The sequence below is a fragment of the Chrysemys picta genome, chromosome 3 (assembly GCF_011386835.1).
Source record: "Chrysemys picta bellii isolate R12L10 chromosome 3, ASM1138683v2, whole genome shotgun sequence".
NCBI classification, from domain to species: domain Eukaryota; kingdom Metazoa; phylum Chordata; order Testudines; family Emydidae; genus Chrysemys; species Chrysemys picta.
Genome location: NC_088793.1, coordinates 90,590,999 through 90,606,246, shown reverse-complemented (window position 1 = coordinate 90,606,246; position 15,248 = coordinate 90,590,999). Strand labels below are relative to the sequence as shown.

General features: G+C 42.8%; 1 protein-coding gene across 2 annotated transcripts in view; it reads right to left on the bottom strand.

The window, feature by feature from the left end:
• Positions 1-14,657, bottom strand: part of RFX6 (regulatory factor X6) — a 49,686-nt gene extending 35,029 nt beyond the window's left edge. For both annotated transcript variants that reach the window (XM_024114578.3, XM_065588387.1), the window contains exons 1-4: positions 14,090-14,657; positions 13,386-13,542; positions 11,363-11,486; positions 8,236-8,297 (exon numbers count right to left, since the gene is read on the bottom strand). In XM_024114578.3, the coding sequence (XP_023970346.2) occupies positions 8,236-8,297; positions 11,363-11,486; positions 13,386-13,542; positions 14,090-14,318 (572 nt within the window). In that variant the 5' untranslated portion in view covers positions 14,319-14,657. The remainder of the gene's footprint in view (positions 1-8,235; positions 8,298-11,362; positions 11,487-13,385; positions 13,543-14,089) is intronic.
• Between the last annotated feature and the right edge of the window lie 591 nt (positions 14,658-15,248).

The following is a 15,248-nucleotide window of genomic DNA, read 5'->3' as shown; positions in this document are numbered from 1 at the left end:
CCCTTCATCCCTGATGTTTTAAAAAATGTTCAGTAAGGAAGGCGATACCTAGAGGGAGGGACAATTAGATGGAGAAATTCTTAAGGGCCAGAGTTGGTGGGCAATAGCAAGATCCCTGATGGGCAGAAGAGGTGGAGTGGAGGGAGGAAGAAAAAGCATCTCAGGGTGATTAGTCCCATCACATGGCACATTGATAACTAGACTGGACAAAACTCTAGTAAATGTATGAGACGAAACAATCCTGCACTGGTGGGAAGTCTAGATGGTCTCACAGATGTCTAGACTCAATGGCCCTGATTGTGGGGGGGAGGGTATAAAATGGGGTTGTGTCTTCTGATTCTCCAACGTCCCTCTGCTCTGGTAGAATCTGGAGAGTCACTGGGTAAGCGGTGGTGAGAAAGGGTTGGAGCTGGAGTCCATACCCCACTTTTCCCTATATATTATCTTGCCAGTCTTCCTGTAGCTTAGCTCAATCTGAAGGGTTTAGCTCAGTCTGAGACCACGTAGGCTCCTGGAAACTTCTACTTTACATGTACTCAGAAGCCTAAGAGAGGTAATAGCACAGTGTTTCCATACCAGCATTACAGAATTTCATTTACCTGATACTCCCACCTTAGTAACAGGATCCCTATACATACACTTTTCAAAGTACTAAAATCACTTTTAAAGTAAGAAGTAAAAGCACCATAAAGTATCATATGAAGGAGAAGAGGAAGAGGACCATTTGCTTTGGAAGTGATCCAGCATTGTATTATTAGTCCTGGAAGGTGAAAGAGACCCTAATTTTATGGCATCACAGAGGTTTTAAATGCAACTTTTTCAAGAAAAGGGTTGACCTTTCAGTCTGTGCATCAGAGCTAGACCATCATTTCCCAGTATAACAAAACAACTCAATGTAAGCAATATCATGATGAAAACCATTGTTGAACCTGTTGCTACCATATAAGCCTCAATGTGTTGGGATAGATACAATTACTAATGAAATACTTGATCCCTGTGTTGCTACAGATGATCCCAATCTACCAATGGACAGTATATCTATACCAAACTGCTGTGCTCTGCTACATAATTTGGGCCCTGATCTAGTATGATATTTAAGCACATGCTTATTTTAAGCACATGAGTAGTCCTGCTGACTTCAATGAGACTAAGCACATGCTTAAGTGTTTTGTAGAGGAGCTATCTCCACAAAGTGGTACTTCTTTGATGATGTCTCCAGGGCCGGCTCCAGGCACCAGCTTACCAAGCAGGTGCTTGGGGCGGCCACTTTGGAGAGGGGTGGCACGTCCAGCTATTCGGCGGCAATTCGGCGGACGGTCCCTCACTCCTGCTCGGAGCGAAGGACCTTCCACCGAATTGCCGCTGCAGATCGCAATCGCGGCTTTTTTTGTTTGTTTGTTTGTTTGTTTGGCTGCTTGGGGCGGCCAAAACCCTGGAGCCGGCCCTGGATGTCTCTGAATAAGTTGATAAGCATTCCCAACTCAGCACTGTTGCTCTTTTTAGCATAAAATTGTATTCTCACTGTTTGCTCTCCTGAGGGATGAGGAAGGCTAGGAACAGTAAAAGATGAAGGTTTTATATTTTCAAAGCTGACATGGGGATTTAGATACAACTCCCATGAAAGGCAATTTTGATTAGAGTTATGTGTCTAAATTATCTACTTGGCTTTGCAAATCCCAACTGAAGTACTACTTCTGCTGATGGCCAGCTTTGCTGTCAGCAGTCAAGGTTTTATAGCTAAGGAAATGTGATGCTAAATGGTCATTGCTAAACACATTACTGCTTTCATTGTTTACCTGAAATTTATGAGTAAAAGTAACTCCACCAAAACACCATGGTACCCATTGACCCTTGAGAAGGGCAAGATTTTGTCACCTACCTTATTACCATGTCCCTTGGTTCTTTGCCATGAGTATATTAGTTTGAGGATCGGTGACGTGACTAAGTACATGTGAGCAGCCCAATTTTAAAGATGCATTAACATAGCTCAGAACTATGTCCACCTGCTTGAATCATTCCATTATTTTGAATCATTCCATTCCATTAAAATCATATCAACAGGTGGTTTAGGCCCTAAATAACACCAGTCAGTGTCATAATGCTAAGGATCATACCTCCATAGCATAAACTTCTGTAGCTGATCTCTCTTATGGATAGAAGTAATGAAATTTCTTTCAGCCATTGGATTCCATATATTCTATATTAAAGAGATGGGCCTGAACAAAACTTCTGGATCTGAACATTCCTGACATTCAGCAAAGTTCAGATGCAAATTTTTCATTCTGGGCTCATGGACATTTTTCTCCCATTGAATTGAAATTATTTTAGATGAGATTTAAGAGTTGGGAGTGTTTGATATGAAATGTGTGAGAATATGTTCTAAAAAATCAAACTTTTATCATTTAGCAATTAAATAACAAGAGTTGTACATTGGATTAGAGAAAATATTATACAGAGATATCACCCGTATTTAAAAAATGTTAAGTGCATTATAATATATGCATCATTGACTTGCTCATTTGCACTCTGTCACTAAAGCAACTTCTCAGATCTTATTCTAATATCCGAAATCTCTCAGCAACTTTAAACACTTGCCATTTTTTATTTTCAAACTAACCTCCTACAAAAATAGTCCTTCTTTCCTAACAAATGTGGAATTCTCATTCATTATATAAAATATACAACTGCATAACTATATATTTACAATATTGTATATGATGTATTAGGAATAAAATAAGATCCATGACGGTGAAGGATTTATTTCTTGATTTTCTCAACAGAACTATAAAAAGAAACAGACTAAACTGCTTTCCTTTTTTATTTCATAGGTCTGCTGGAACATATGTTCCTGTGCAGCTAGTAGCCCTGATTTTAGCGTACACTGACACAAATGATGGCTGATAAGGAAATGATAGGATTAAGCTGTTCAGGGACTTGCAATAACTTGTTATCACGAGGCCAGCTGCCATATCAGTTTTATTAACCCACTAAATCATTCCTAATAAATAAGATAATAGTTTTCAGACATGATGGATAAAAGCTAAGATTTAACATCGATCAAAGTCTACAAAGAAATTAAAATGTAACTTGAGCTCAAACACAATCTCCTGTGTGTCTACTCTACACAGTATGTACATTTTCCTGAGTAGCTGTCACAGGTAATTCACAGATCATGGTGATTATTGTTTATTATTTCTATTCTGGGAGCAGCCACATCGTGCTTGGCATTGTCCAAACACACAAGAGGACACAGTCCCTGCCCCAAAGTGCTTACAGACTATTATATACTAATCTGAGACAGTGTTTACAACCTTTTCTATAGTGGGTCTCCTCCCATCTAGCTGGGATCTAGCCAGGATCCCCACCCCTTCAGCAATATGGGAAATATGGGGTAGTCATGACGAGTGCTGACTGAAGCCTGCTCTGCAGTGAAACATGCTCTTTCATCTAAGCCAAAAAGTTTTGGTTTCAACAAAGATTTCATCAGAATGGGGTTTGGGATCCAGGAAGAGAAAGAAAGATTCTTACACTCTATAGGGCAGTTAGGGCACTGTCCTGGGATGTGAGTGAGACAGGTTAAAGACTCTATGCTGCCTAAATCAGAGGGATCTGGGATGAAAAACTCTGCTTTCAATCAGTCAGAGCAGGGACTTGGACCTGGGTGCCCTCCCTACCATGACACACACACACATCTCTGCCTCTCTGCCGCCACAATTCTATTGTCACAAAAACCTTCCAGTGCAAAATGAAAACAAATGTTGGGATCTCGAAAGCTGCTGAGAAATGAAATTGTCATTCTCTGTCAGCTCTGTGCTCAATCACTATCCTGACATATATGAGGTGAGAAGCACATTGTGAGATAATTTATTCATGGAAAGTGGGGGGGGGGGGGTCTTTGAAATAGTAGATTGTAAGCTCTCGGGGGCAGGGACTGGCTTTTGGTTCTATATTTGTATAGCACTCAGCACAATGGTGCCCTGGTCCATGGCTGGAGTTTCTAGATGCTACAGTAATACAATTAAAAATAACAAACAAGAATTTAAACCTTAGAACTGGAATAACTCCATTGTGTTACATTCTTTAAAAGAAAGAGTCTGAGTGCAAGGAAATGACTGTGTCCAATCAAAAGAACCCAGCTTTGCTCCCCACCAACATGTCTGTATTATAATGTGGTGCCCAGTAGTCCCTAACCTCACTCAAGCCCAGGTGGTGACCTGCTTACTTTCATTAGTGAGCAGTTAGGCTATGTCTACACTACAAGCGCTACAGCATTAATGGAAGAGTCCTACATTAATGGAAGGGTTTTTTCCCATCAGTGTTTTTTTTCCATCAGAGTAATCCACCTCTCTGAAAGGCGATAGTTAAGTTGATGGAAGAATTCATCCACTGACCTAGCTGTCATCTGCAGTGGGGGTTAGGTCAACCTAACAATGGCACTCAGGGCATGAAATTTTTCACATCAATCTAGTTAATCCACCTATCTGCGAGGTGTAGCTAGGTTAATGGAGAAATTCTTCCAATAACCTATCCAGGTCTAGAACGGGGGTTAGGTTGACTCAACTATGGTGCTCAGGGAGTGAAATTTTTCACAGCCCTGAGCAACATGAGTAGGTCGATCTATTTTTTAAGTGTAGACCAGGTCTCAGTGTAAATGAAAATCAGGCCCATGATGTTTTCAGAACAAAAAAGAAGATAAAAAAAGAAGATCCCAATGCCAGATGTTTGAGCGAAACCTCTTGGCACCTTACCCATTCAAAGAAATTGTTCAAGAGCAGATAATCCATATGAAAACATCACTCATTAATACTGTCAAGGTCAGTGAGCCTGTGCAATCTGCTGAGTAAATGCTGGATGAGCTGTATTTCTGTACTAATATTGTACCGTGTCGTAGAAAAGAGGTCTGGGCAGTGACACTCGTCTCTACACAATTAATGCTGGAGCTAGATCCCCATTTATAAATACATATTTTAAACACCCCCCTCAACTTCACAGAAATCAAACCACCTGACATTTCACAGATGTTTGATATTTACTTAAGGCAGAATTGCCTTTTTGAAAGTTTGGGGCAAAATCTGGTAAGCCTTTTTGAAGGTTTTGGGCAAAATATGACAGGTCCAAAAAAATGAGGTGCAGTTTGGGGACTTTTTTCTAGTATTTTCTGGTTTATAATAGCAATAGAATGGATGAACCTAAGCTCCAGATTCACTGGGCTATGTCGGCCTTTAGAAGAACTTCACTAGTCTGGGGAATTTGTGAGCTAGTTAGGCTTGGTCTACACTACCCCCCTAATTCGAACTAAGGTACGCAACTTCAGCTACGTGAATAACGTAGCTGAAGTCGAAGTACCTTAGTTCGAACTTACCTTGGTCCACACTCGGCAGGCAGGCTCCCCCGTCGACTCCGCGGTACTCCTCTCGCCGAGCTGGAGTACCGCAGTCGACGGCGAGCACTTCCGGGTTCGACTTATCGCGTCCAGACTAGACGCGATAAGTCGAACCCAGAAGTTCGATTGCCAGCCGCCGAACTAGCGGGTAAGTGTAGCCAAGGCCTTAGTTATTTATGCATACAATGCCAAGACCATAAATTTAGAAGTCTGTATGAGATCAGTTACAAAACAAAGTTCTGGGACAATACATCAGTCCACACTTACATTAGGATGCCTGTAGCCATGACTGAGCTACTACTACAATAAGAGATTTCACTAAAACAGACAATGCACGATCACCCTCCTCCCCCTTCCCCCACGCCCCTAGGACATTTAACCAACACAGGCTTCTTTCCAATAACAACTTTACTCCAAAAACCTCCTTTCAGCATTTAAAGGTGACCTGCAATGGGGAAAAAATGAATTTGTGTTTCATTTGTTATTTTTCTTTGTGATAGGTAAATAAAGCCTGAAAGGTTGTTGGGCTTCCTCCCTCAACTCTAACTTCCCCCCTCCCCCCGTCATTTTACAATAGAAATTTAGGTCTTGTCTACCCTATTTTTTCTGGAAAACTCTATGGACCATTGGAAAACTGGTAGGATTATGACATGAGAGAAATGAGGCTAGTGTAGTAGAGTTGGTAGAGATGGGAAGTGATTTTTATTCAGACTATTTAAAACACTTTGGTTTGGTTTGTTTTTGTTAATGCTTATTTAACTTTAGTGCCTGAGAAACACTCAAGAGAGAAAAAATATATTGTTATTAACTATTTGAAATTGAAATTCATCCCCACCTTTGATTAAACCCAAAGCTAAATTCCATATATGATATCTCCAGTGAGCGCTCCAAAAAGCCAGGGAACTGACTTGCCATTCCTGACATTTCTAAGTTAAAGTCTAAAGCAAAAAAATAAGCAACAGGGGAAAAAAACCTTTAAAAAACAACAAACCAAACATCCTTCAGGCCATATAGTATAAATAATTCAAGAAGAACACAACCTTATGTTTTCCTTTTGCAAATCACCTTTATTTCCTGTGCTTCGTTTCACAGGTTACTAAATAGGAAGGTAAGAATTTTTCACACAGAGTCTTTTCCCAAGAGTTTTTTTTATCACTATTATTGTTATGGTTTTCCATCTTTGTTAATTTTTTCCTTGTTACTTGTCTCTGTTTTTCAGTCTTGCCTCAATAAAACATCAATTTATTGTGATCTCTTCTTTGAGTCAAGTCTATTTTCCTATACTCTGATTCAGGAAGGCCCTTAAACACATGCCTAACTTTAAGCATGAAAGTAATCCTGGAACTGTGCCTGTATTTGAAGGCATATGCATTCTTAAGCACTTGCTTGAATAAGGGCCTGAATAACTATGGACTAGTGCAGATAGATATATTCACAGAAACATGGATACCATTTATATCCCATAACGTTCCTCATAGCAACATGGGCATTCTTAGGAAAAATTTCTTCTGAAGCCAATAGAAATTCACAGATAAGAACTTGACTAAATTGAACTCAAGGTTGAGGACTGCTAACTTTTTTGAACAATGTCTTCTAAGAACAATAAAGTTTAACCAAACCCCCTCTCCTCAGAAAAGTGTCCCCCTCACTTTTGAAATCCCCAAAATTCTAATTTAAGTGTAAACTTTACAAAACCCAAATATTGGTAAGTATGGAAGTTAGTTTTTAAGATCACTCTAACAATCTTAAGTCTTCCCTGGTAGTACAGCCTCATAGACAGTCAGCTTTAAACAACACAGAATGTTGCATCATTAACTTCCCACTGTTGTACCACCTATACTCTATGTGGATGCATGGATAATTGTGCCTTACTTTGAATGGAAGAGAGTTTATTGAAATACCTGATTCCTGGTTATTCACTGATTGGGCATCATGGAATTATTTAGACCACTCTGCATCTGTCCAATTTGCTTTTTCATCATGTATTAGTGTATCAGTTCACTACATAGCTCATTATGTCCTTAAGAACATACACAATCCATGGAAAGACACACTTTTTACATTCTTGAACCAAAATCACATTGTGGAAACTCAGTCACACTTCCTCAAAGCTCTTGGGATATTCAAAAGGAAAAGGTGTTGTCATACCATGAGATTCACCATAATATTACACCTGCTCTGCCTAGGGCTAAAAATGTAAGTCCAGGATGAACACTGACATCATTTACACACTAGGCATCATACTTACTTATCATAGACACACATGTAAAAAACCAACATGCTGTGCTCCTGAAGCACAACAGTCCACACACCAGCTATACAAATCAACCGGTTGATTAGACTGAAGAAGTCTGCAGTTACAATTGTGAACTTCTCACAGTCCTTCTAAAACTGTCCTTAACAAAGGTCATTTGTATATTTTCTTCTAGGTTTAGCACTAGATGCCTGTCTCTAGTAGTTTCAGTTGAAGCTTTACTGTAATTTGGAAGTGGGAGTGAAAAGCTGCCAGGTTTGGAAACCGGAATAATAACAATCATAATTCAATGATGCAATTTTCCCAGCAAAAATGAGCAAGAATAACAAATATCTGACAAAAGTTTGGAAACACCACAAAAATGGAAAATCTGGAAAAAAGCAATTACATTTAAAAATCATGCACGCAATAATTTTTCTAAAATTCAGACTGTTTTTCAGTTCCATCTCTCTCACACACATACACACACCAAATGTCATAGGTAGCTCTAGTAATTTGAATGCAGATTTTGTGGCTTAATGCATAAAATACAGACACAGAAGTATTGCATGTTGTACAGCCTATACGCTATGTGGATGCATGGATAATTGTGCCTTACTTTGAATGGCCTCTTGTCCCAAGCCGCCGTGTAGTAAGCAGGGGGAATTTCTGGCGAATGGTCTAATGAGAAAGTCAGGTATATTAGTTTCTCTCAAGGGCATGTTTCCTTTGTCAGCAGCTCTGAAAAGTTTGTCTTGAAAAAGCAAATGTTGAACAGTGGATAAATATTTACTCCTGAACATATTAAAAATAAAGAGTAGACTTGTAGTATAAGAGGAGACTGCAGAGACCAAAAACTGTTACATTTGTGATTCATGAATAAGAAGCGTTACTTCAATGCTATCAAGATCCTCAAACAATCAAACAAACTGCTTATGCTTTCTAGAGCCCAGAGTAGAGGTGACTTGAAAGATTAGGGGGTTTAATACCTAGGTCATCCCACTTTGTAACTCCAGATCTCCCCATAAGTGTGTACGTGTGCGCGCGCGCACACACACACACGATCTCCTTCCCAGTCTCACTCTTAGGTGTCACCACAAAGCCTAGTTGTCTTCAGGAGAAACCCATTCAATGAGTTGCACAAGATGCACTGGATCCTTTGCCCCAAGCCTCTAGGGAGGCCGTCAGGTGGAACAAAAGGACCAGTAGCAGGGATTCTACTCCGGCAGGTACTGTGTGGTGTGTCTGGGCTCTAGGAGAGAAAGGAAGGCACCAAGCCTATGTGGGCTGGAAGGTGTTTAGGGCCTGGGGAAGAAAGGTAGGTACCAGGTGTCTGCACTGGAAATGGAAAGAGGAGAGGCCTGACCAGGGAGCGCACCAGGGGACTGAAAGTACTTGAGAGTGCTTCTGGACAGGGGAGGAGAGAGGGAAGCAGCAGTTCTGGAGAGTGAGTCAAGGCTGTGTAGAGGGGATGACAGAATTGGGGACCATTGGAAATAGGGAAGGGGCAAATGGCTGCTTGTGATGGCTCCTCTCACTCCCCCGACCCCAGCCCTAAGCTGCAATACTGCAAAGGCTGGAGAAAGCCAGCTCAGGGAGAACTACCCCACCTCAGTGCAGCAGCAGGTCAGACCTCTAAAATCATGTCTGTCCCACCTGAGCAGTTCAGGGTGGGAGGAAACTGCTGGGGTGATCTAATAACACCCACATGAGAAATGACATCACACTGTGCTGATTTCAGGTTTCAGCAGATGGGGGTAGCTTTTAACACCCACTCCTAGCCCTACTACACCTGCTGGGGCCTCGGGGTCAGATCTAGAGACCGACTCATGCCAGCAGCAGGACAGCTCTGTTGCCTGAGAAGAGGATGCAGTGGGCGCTCCTTTCCCTGGCAGGCCAGTTTTTCTGGCTGGTATATATGGGGGGGAAGAGGGGGAGAAGAGTTATGTCCTCACCCCCACCTACTCCCTTTCAGACAGATAGTGCCAAATGGGGGTGCTAACAGGGAGCAGGGCCTATGCTTCCCAATGGGATTGTGGCCAGGCTATGGGAGGGGGTGCTCTTTATTGGTTGTAATCTCTGCCTGAATAAAATACAGTGACAGAAGGATTTCCATTGACAGTAGGATAAAATGACTGAATGCTTTCCATCTCTCTGACAGGGTATCACAGATCCACAGGGTGTGCTATGCCACTCTCTGCAGGTGAATATTTGAATTTGGATAGAACCTAGGATCTCAAAGCATGTTGTGAACACTGATTGGTTTAGTTTTTCAGTCAGTGGGAAGTAGTATTATTACAAATCTGAGGCACAGAAGGGCAAGTAATTTTTCTAAGCTTGCACAGAGAGTCAGAGACAAAGCTAGAAATAAGATTCAGGTGGCCTGGCTCCAATTCTCTTTCATTGATGACTCAAACACAATCACTCTGGATTCATCTTGATGCATACTATACAATACTAATGGAAACCTGACAAGACAGTGGTTAAAAAAAAAATGGCCCAAACAAAACTGCCATTAATCCTAAGTAAGGATGGCAGGATTTGGCCCTTCGATATTTTGTTTTGTAATGGATTGATTTTTCATCTTAAATGTGCAATCTGAAGGTTAAGACATATAAATCTCTCTCTCTCTCATACTTAAATGACCCCCCCCATTGCTACAGTATCAGAGTGCCTCACAATTTTAATGTATTTATCCTTACAACTCCCCTGTGAAGGAGGGAAGTACTATTATCCCCATTTTATAGCTCAGGAATTGAGGCACAGAGGGACTAAGTGGCTTACCCAAGGTCACACAGGAAGTCTGTGGCAGAGCAGGGATTTAAACCCTGTCTCCCAAATCCTAGGCTAGTGCCCTAATCATCTTTCCTCACCAATAATTGTTTCAATGAGGCTTAAGGCAGTAGATGTACAAAATGAAAAGTCCTTTGATCCCATAAGACAAGGAAATAAAATTCACAACAAAAGTACTATTTAAGTGGAAAGTTGTTGTTTCTCCCAATAACATTGAAATCATTTAATCAATGTGAGATGGGAACTCCTCAAATACATCCAATGCAGGTAACAAAATGTGAGGAGTGAACATTTTATGATCTGGAGTTGATTTCCATTACTTGTATTTCATTAGACGAATGCATTTTTGTAAGCAAACTGAGTGGATCAGTGGTGTTTTACAAAATTGATCTGTGATGCCTTCTTGGTTTTCTAACTGTATGGGATTTAATTTGGAAAGTCCATATCTCTGATTCTGATTAAATGATTTTAGGACTAATTGGGTGGGTGAGGTTGAAGGGGGGGTTTCAACATTTTCCCTCTTAGAAACTCATTCTGCTCTTAACTCTTCTCCTACTAAACCTCACAGCATTTCTCTCTGTAATTGCACTAAAGGCTGCCAAGTATAAAGCCATGTGTTCTATACCAGATCCACAGGCTGCACCTTTTCTATGAAGAACCACATCCATCTCATTGCAAAGCAACGGCCCAGAGAGAGAATGTCTCTTCCGGATTTCACAGTGCAAATCAAGAAGAATCTTAATTTCATCCCTTTGAAGTTGTTGTCTAAGTCCCTGTTCAGAGGGAGCAATGTAGGTTTAGTTGGACCCAATTTAATTCAAAGACACAGGGGCTGTAGAAAGCATAAGGATTTGTTCATTTCTGAGAGTCATGATAACATGGGAGGAGTTAAACATGATTTGGTAGAAGAATTAGTCTAACAAACAATGGACAGTCAGACAGTTGCTCTTTACCTTCCCAAATGTTGCAGCACAGGCAGGTTCTAGCTTTTCTTTCCTGCAGAAGTCTAAATAATGTGCATAAAGGATGCACCTCGGTAAACAAACTCCTTCACACACGATGTAGTTTTCTTCCAGCCTGCAGAGTAAAAACAATAACCAGAATGAAAAGCCACCCCTTATGTTTCCCCATTTCGTTTTCCTCCATTCTTCTCCACTGCCCTTTCTGCAAAATGTACTGAGAACTCTCACTGCAGCTTACTAGTCAGTAACTTACAGTACAGCACCTTCGGCAAGATGGAGGAGTTGAAAGGCTTATTCTGATCTGCTGTGCTTTATGTATGACAACGAGCACTGCAGCTTTCTTCTCCAGCAAGAAAGAAAATTAAATCACCACTGCAAAATGATGGGAGGAATTCCCCCTTGGTGTTACTCACTGAAATGCAATAGATTTACCCCGAAGGATCATTTTAACCCAATCACTCTTGATTGATCCAGAGCCTAAATCTAGATCCTGATTTCCTGCCTGTGCTAGTTCAATATGCAACTTCTATCTAAAAATCCAGCGTTAGGAGAAACTGGAAATGCTTATTTAGAGAGAGGCTGAACTGGAATTCAGGCACAACCTCATCTAGAGGACGGTTATTTTTGTTTCCCAGACTCGTATTTGAACGGGTGTGAGCCTGCATCTCTTTAATATCTTGCCACGTCATTTAAAAGTGACAGAGGCTAGCGGTGATGGATACCGAGGTGGTACTTCAAAGAAAGAAACGAAGCCTGGTCCTTTCATCTTGTACTAGGTGAATATGGCGTGTGGGGGTACCTGTGAGCTCACAGTCTGGGAGCTATTTCACCCCGGCCCATTTCTACCCTTCATACTGTCAGTACCATTCCCGCATAACAGCTTCCTCTTCGCTCAAATTACATACATGCATAAAAGGACTTTCTGTAGAAACCTCTATTGAATCGGTTTACATCTCACTCCCTAGGTTAAATTAGCCTTAGAAATCTGCGGTAGCAATGCAGTCCTGTGTTTACTTTATATGGTTTTCATTAGAGGAAGTAATCTAGAGCTAAATCTGCACTTTGTAACAAAGATCTCGCTGACTTCAGTGGGATATTTCCCTGACTTCAACAATGCTCCGAAGGGAATATTTCCCAAATAAGGGCTGTTACGTGGGTGTTCTCTTTAGCCAAATAAAATACAGTAACATCAGGATTCCCAATCTGGGAACAATGACCAGCTGCATTACAATTCAGTAAAACTACCAAAGGCATGACAATTAACCCCTCCTTTCAGAAATGTGTGTCTTAATTAATTACTCATCTTCGTGATTTTCAAGGTTATCGGCTATTTATTTTTAGAGGGAGGGATAACAGTACCGTATTGAAATAAACTGGTGCTCGGCAGCTGTAAATCAGACGCTGGTTAATATTGAATTATTGGGTAACCAGAAGAGAATATTTCCGTTGGGATCTTTATGCTTCCAATTGATTTCTATTTCGGAGGTTTGGATCAGACTGTATGTTCAGCTGCGATAAATCAGTAGCATTGAAAGTATTCGTGAACAGGTTTACACTTCCAGAGACAGGGTCCTAAGATGAGTTCCACCACGTTTTACTGCAGTCTGCATTAAAGCTGATAAAAGCCACCTATATACTCCCTAGCACATCTAGTTCAGATATCTTGTGAGCTGTTTTTAGATGTTTTTTTTTTTCCAGAACAGCACCAGATTAAATGGCAAATCTTGTGAAAATGGGCTACAGAGACCAATTTCATTATTGGATAAACAAATACTTAAATTCCCTCTGTGGCCCGAAATCTTAATTGTTGATTCATTTTACCAATATGCAGCAATAGAAGCATTTTCTGCAAGTAGTAACGTAACTTCCTTTGGAAACGTTTTCCTTACACAGATTTTACCACCCTTATGCACTCAGACTTTGTAACTAATTATTAGCTTTCCCCTCAAGAAAGAAAGAAAGAAACTCCTTGTAGTCCAGGTGTGTTCTGTGTGTAGATGGGTAAGAGCCTTACCACTGAAGGGTGAGCTGGGTCTGTTTCTTTTTATCCTTCATAATCTGCGTGATGGTTTTCTTCGGAGACAGGTTTTTGTCGAAGGATTTTATTTTACTGTCATGAATATCTGTATCCTCCTCTTCCGAGGAAAGGGCTTCACTGTTAAAATGTATTTCTGAGTGTCGGGGGAAAAGAAAATAAACCCAAGTGCATCATTACATTTGTTTATCACATTTCCATTTTATAGAGTATTTCGATTTCCCTGCTTCAATCCTGAATTCCCTTCCTTTGATTTTATATCTCTGTATGTACGTTGATCTAGATATCCGCACGCGGGTGTATTACGTAGATATAACCTTTACTCTGAGATGAATTAGGTTAGGTAGAGAGATCTATCGAGTTCATCTAATTTATCGATACAATTGCCAACCACGAACGATATCTGTGTAATGTGGCCGGTTGTGTATGCCAGGGATGGTATAGCACAGGCACTACACTTCTGGCTTTGAGATGACACAGACAATCTCAGATCCAGGACTACACCTTTCTAGCTAAGACTCCTGGGGCGCAGGGAACCCGCCGTTCGCACCCCGCCCTATGGAGACACTGCAATAGACCCTCTGCCTGCAGGTGGGAGCGGAGAGCGGATAGATGGAGGCACGATCCGATGCTCTGCAGAGGACAGGTACACAGCAGTTCCCCTGCGGGTGCAGCGCTCTTACCTGACTTGATCCCAATGGGCAGTCCAGGCTCCAGGTCGCCCTGCTCTCGGCTGTCCAGCGAACTGGCTTGCTGCAGCGCCGGGGCGCATAGTCCCTGGTCGGGATAGGAGAGCAAGGCCTTCCCCAGCAGGCCCGCATAGCAATCCTCCTGGAGCCCGGGGGACCCCTTCTGAGAGGGCTGCAGGAAGGAGTCGCCTTCGCCCTCCGGCGCCTTAGCCATGCTCTTCATTGGCACATCTCCCCAGCCGCGTCCATGCGAGCAGCAGCCCCCTCCGGGGGGCAGACAGGCGTCTCACGCCTTCAGCAGGGCTGGGGGCGCAGGGGGCACCAACAAGGACATCAGCCCCTGGGCCAGCCCTCCTCCTCCCCCTCCAAGCAGCCTGGTGCCCTGGAGGAGTCAGACTCCGGTTGCCACTCTTGCAGATCAGCCACCCCAGCCACGAAGCAGAGTGACTGCCGCAGGAGAGGGATGTCGGGGGCAGTTTGGCTTAACCTATAGTCCCAGGAGGCTGCATGGCTCCTCCATCCCAATGAGATCGGCCCCCGTTCACAGCGCCTCGCGCGCGCCACACGCCCAGCTGCCTGCACGCCCTTTATGCTGGCCGGCAGCCCCAGGAGCGCTGCTCTGCCCCCATCCCTCCCTGCAGAGGGGCAGGTCCCAGCCAGGAGCCCCCTTCCGCGGGAGCCGCCGTGTGAACTACACGGGATCGGACGTCACTGACGGGACTGAACGCGGTTTAGTTCTAGCCCCGGGGGAGTGAGTGGGGGGACCCGGCGGAGAGCAGAGCTGGAGCAGGGTTAATGGTTAACCCCGCAGAACAATTATTTCTGATTGTGTTTCTAGTCCGCCTTTCATATCTCCAACGGGGGGGCTGTGGTCCCCGCAGCACCCAGGGGCTCGAGAAGAAGCAGCAGTGCCCACGGTCACTCAGGTGGAGGCAAAGAAACTTACAACCAGGCTGGCAAGAGAGTGGCACTGGCGCGCAGCCACGTCAGGGCAGCCTGCCAAGGTGTCCAGGGTCAGATCCTTCCTCAGAGGACTAACTGACGGGGGGCTCTGCATCTGACTGAACAGGGCCAGGGATCAGGGAAAGAACACACACACACACACACATACCATTCCCTAAAGGTCGGGCTCTGACCCCACCCTACTTTTACC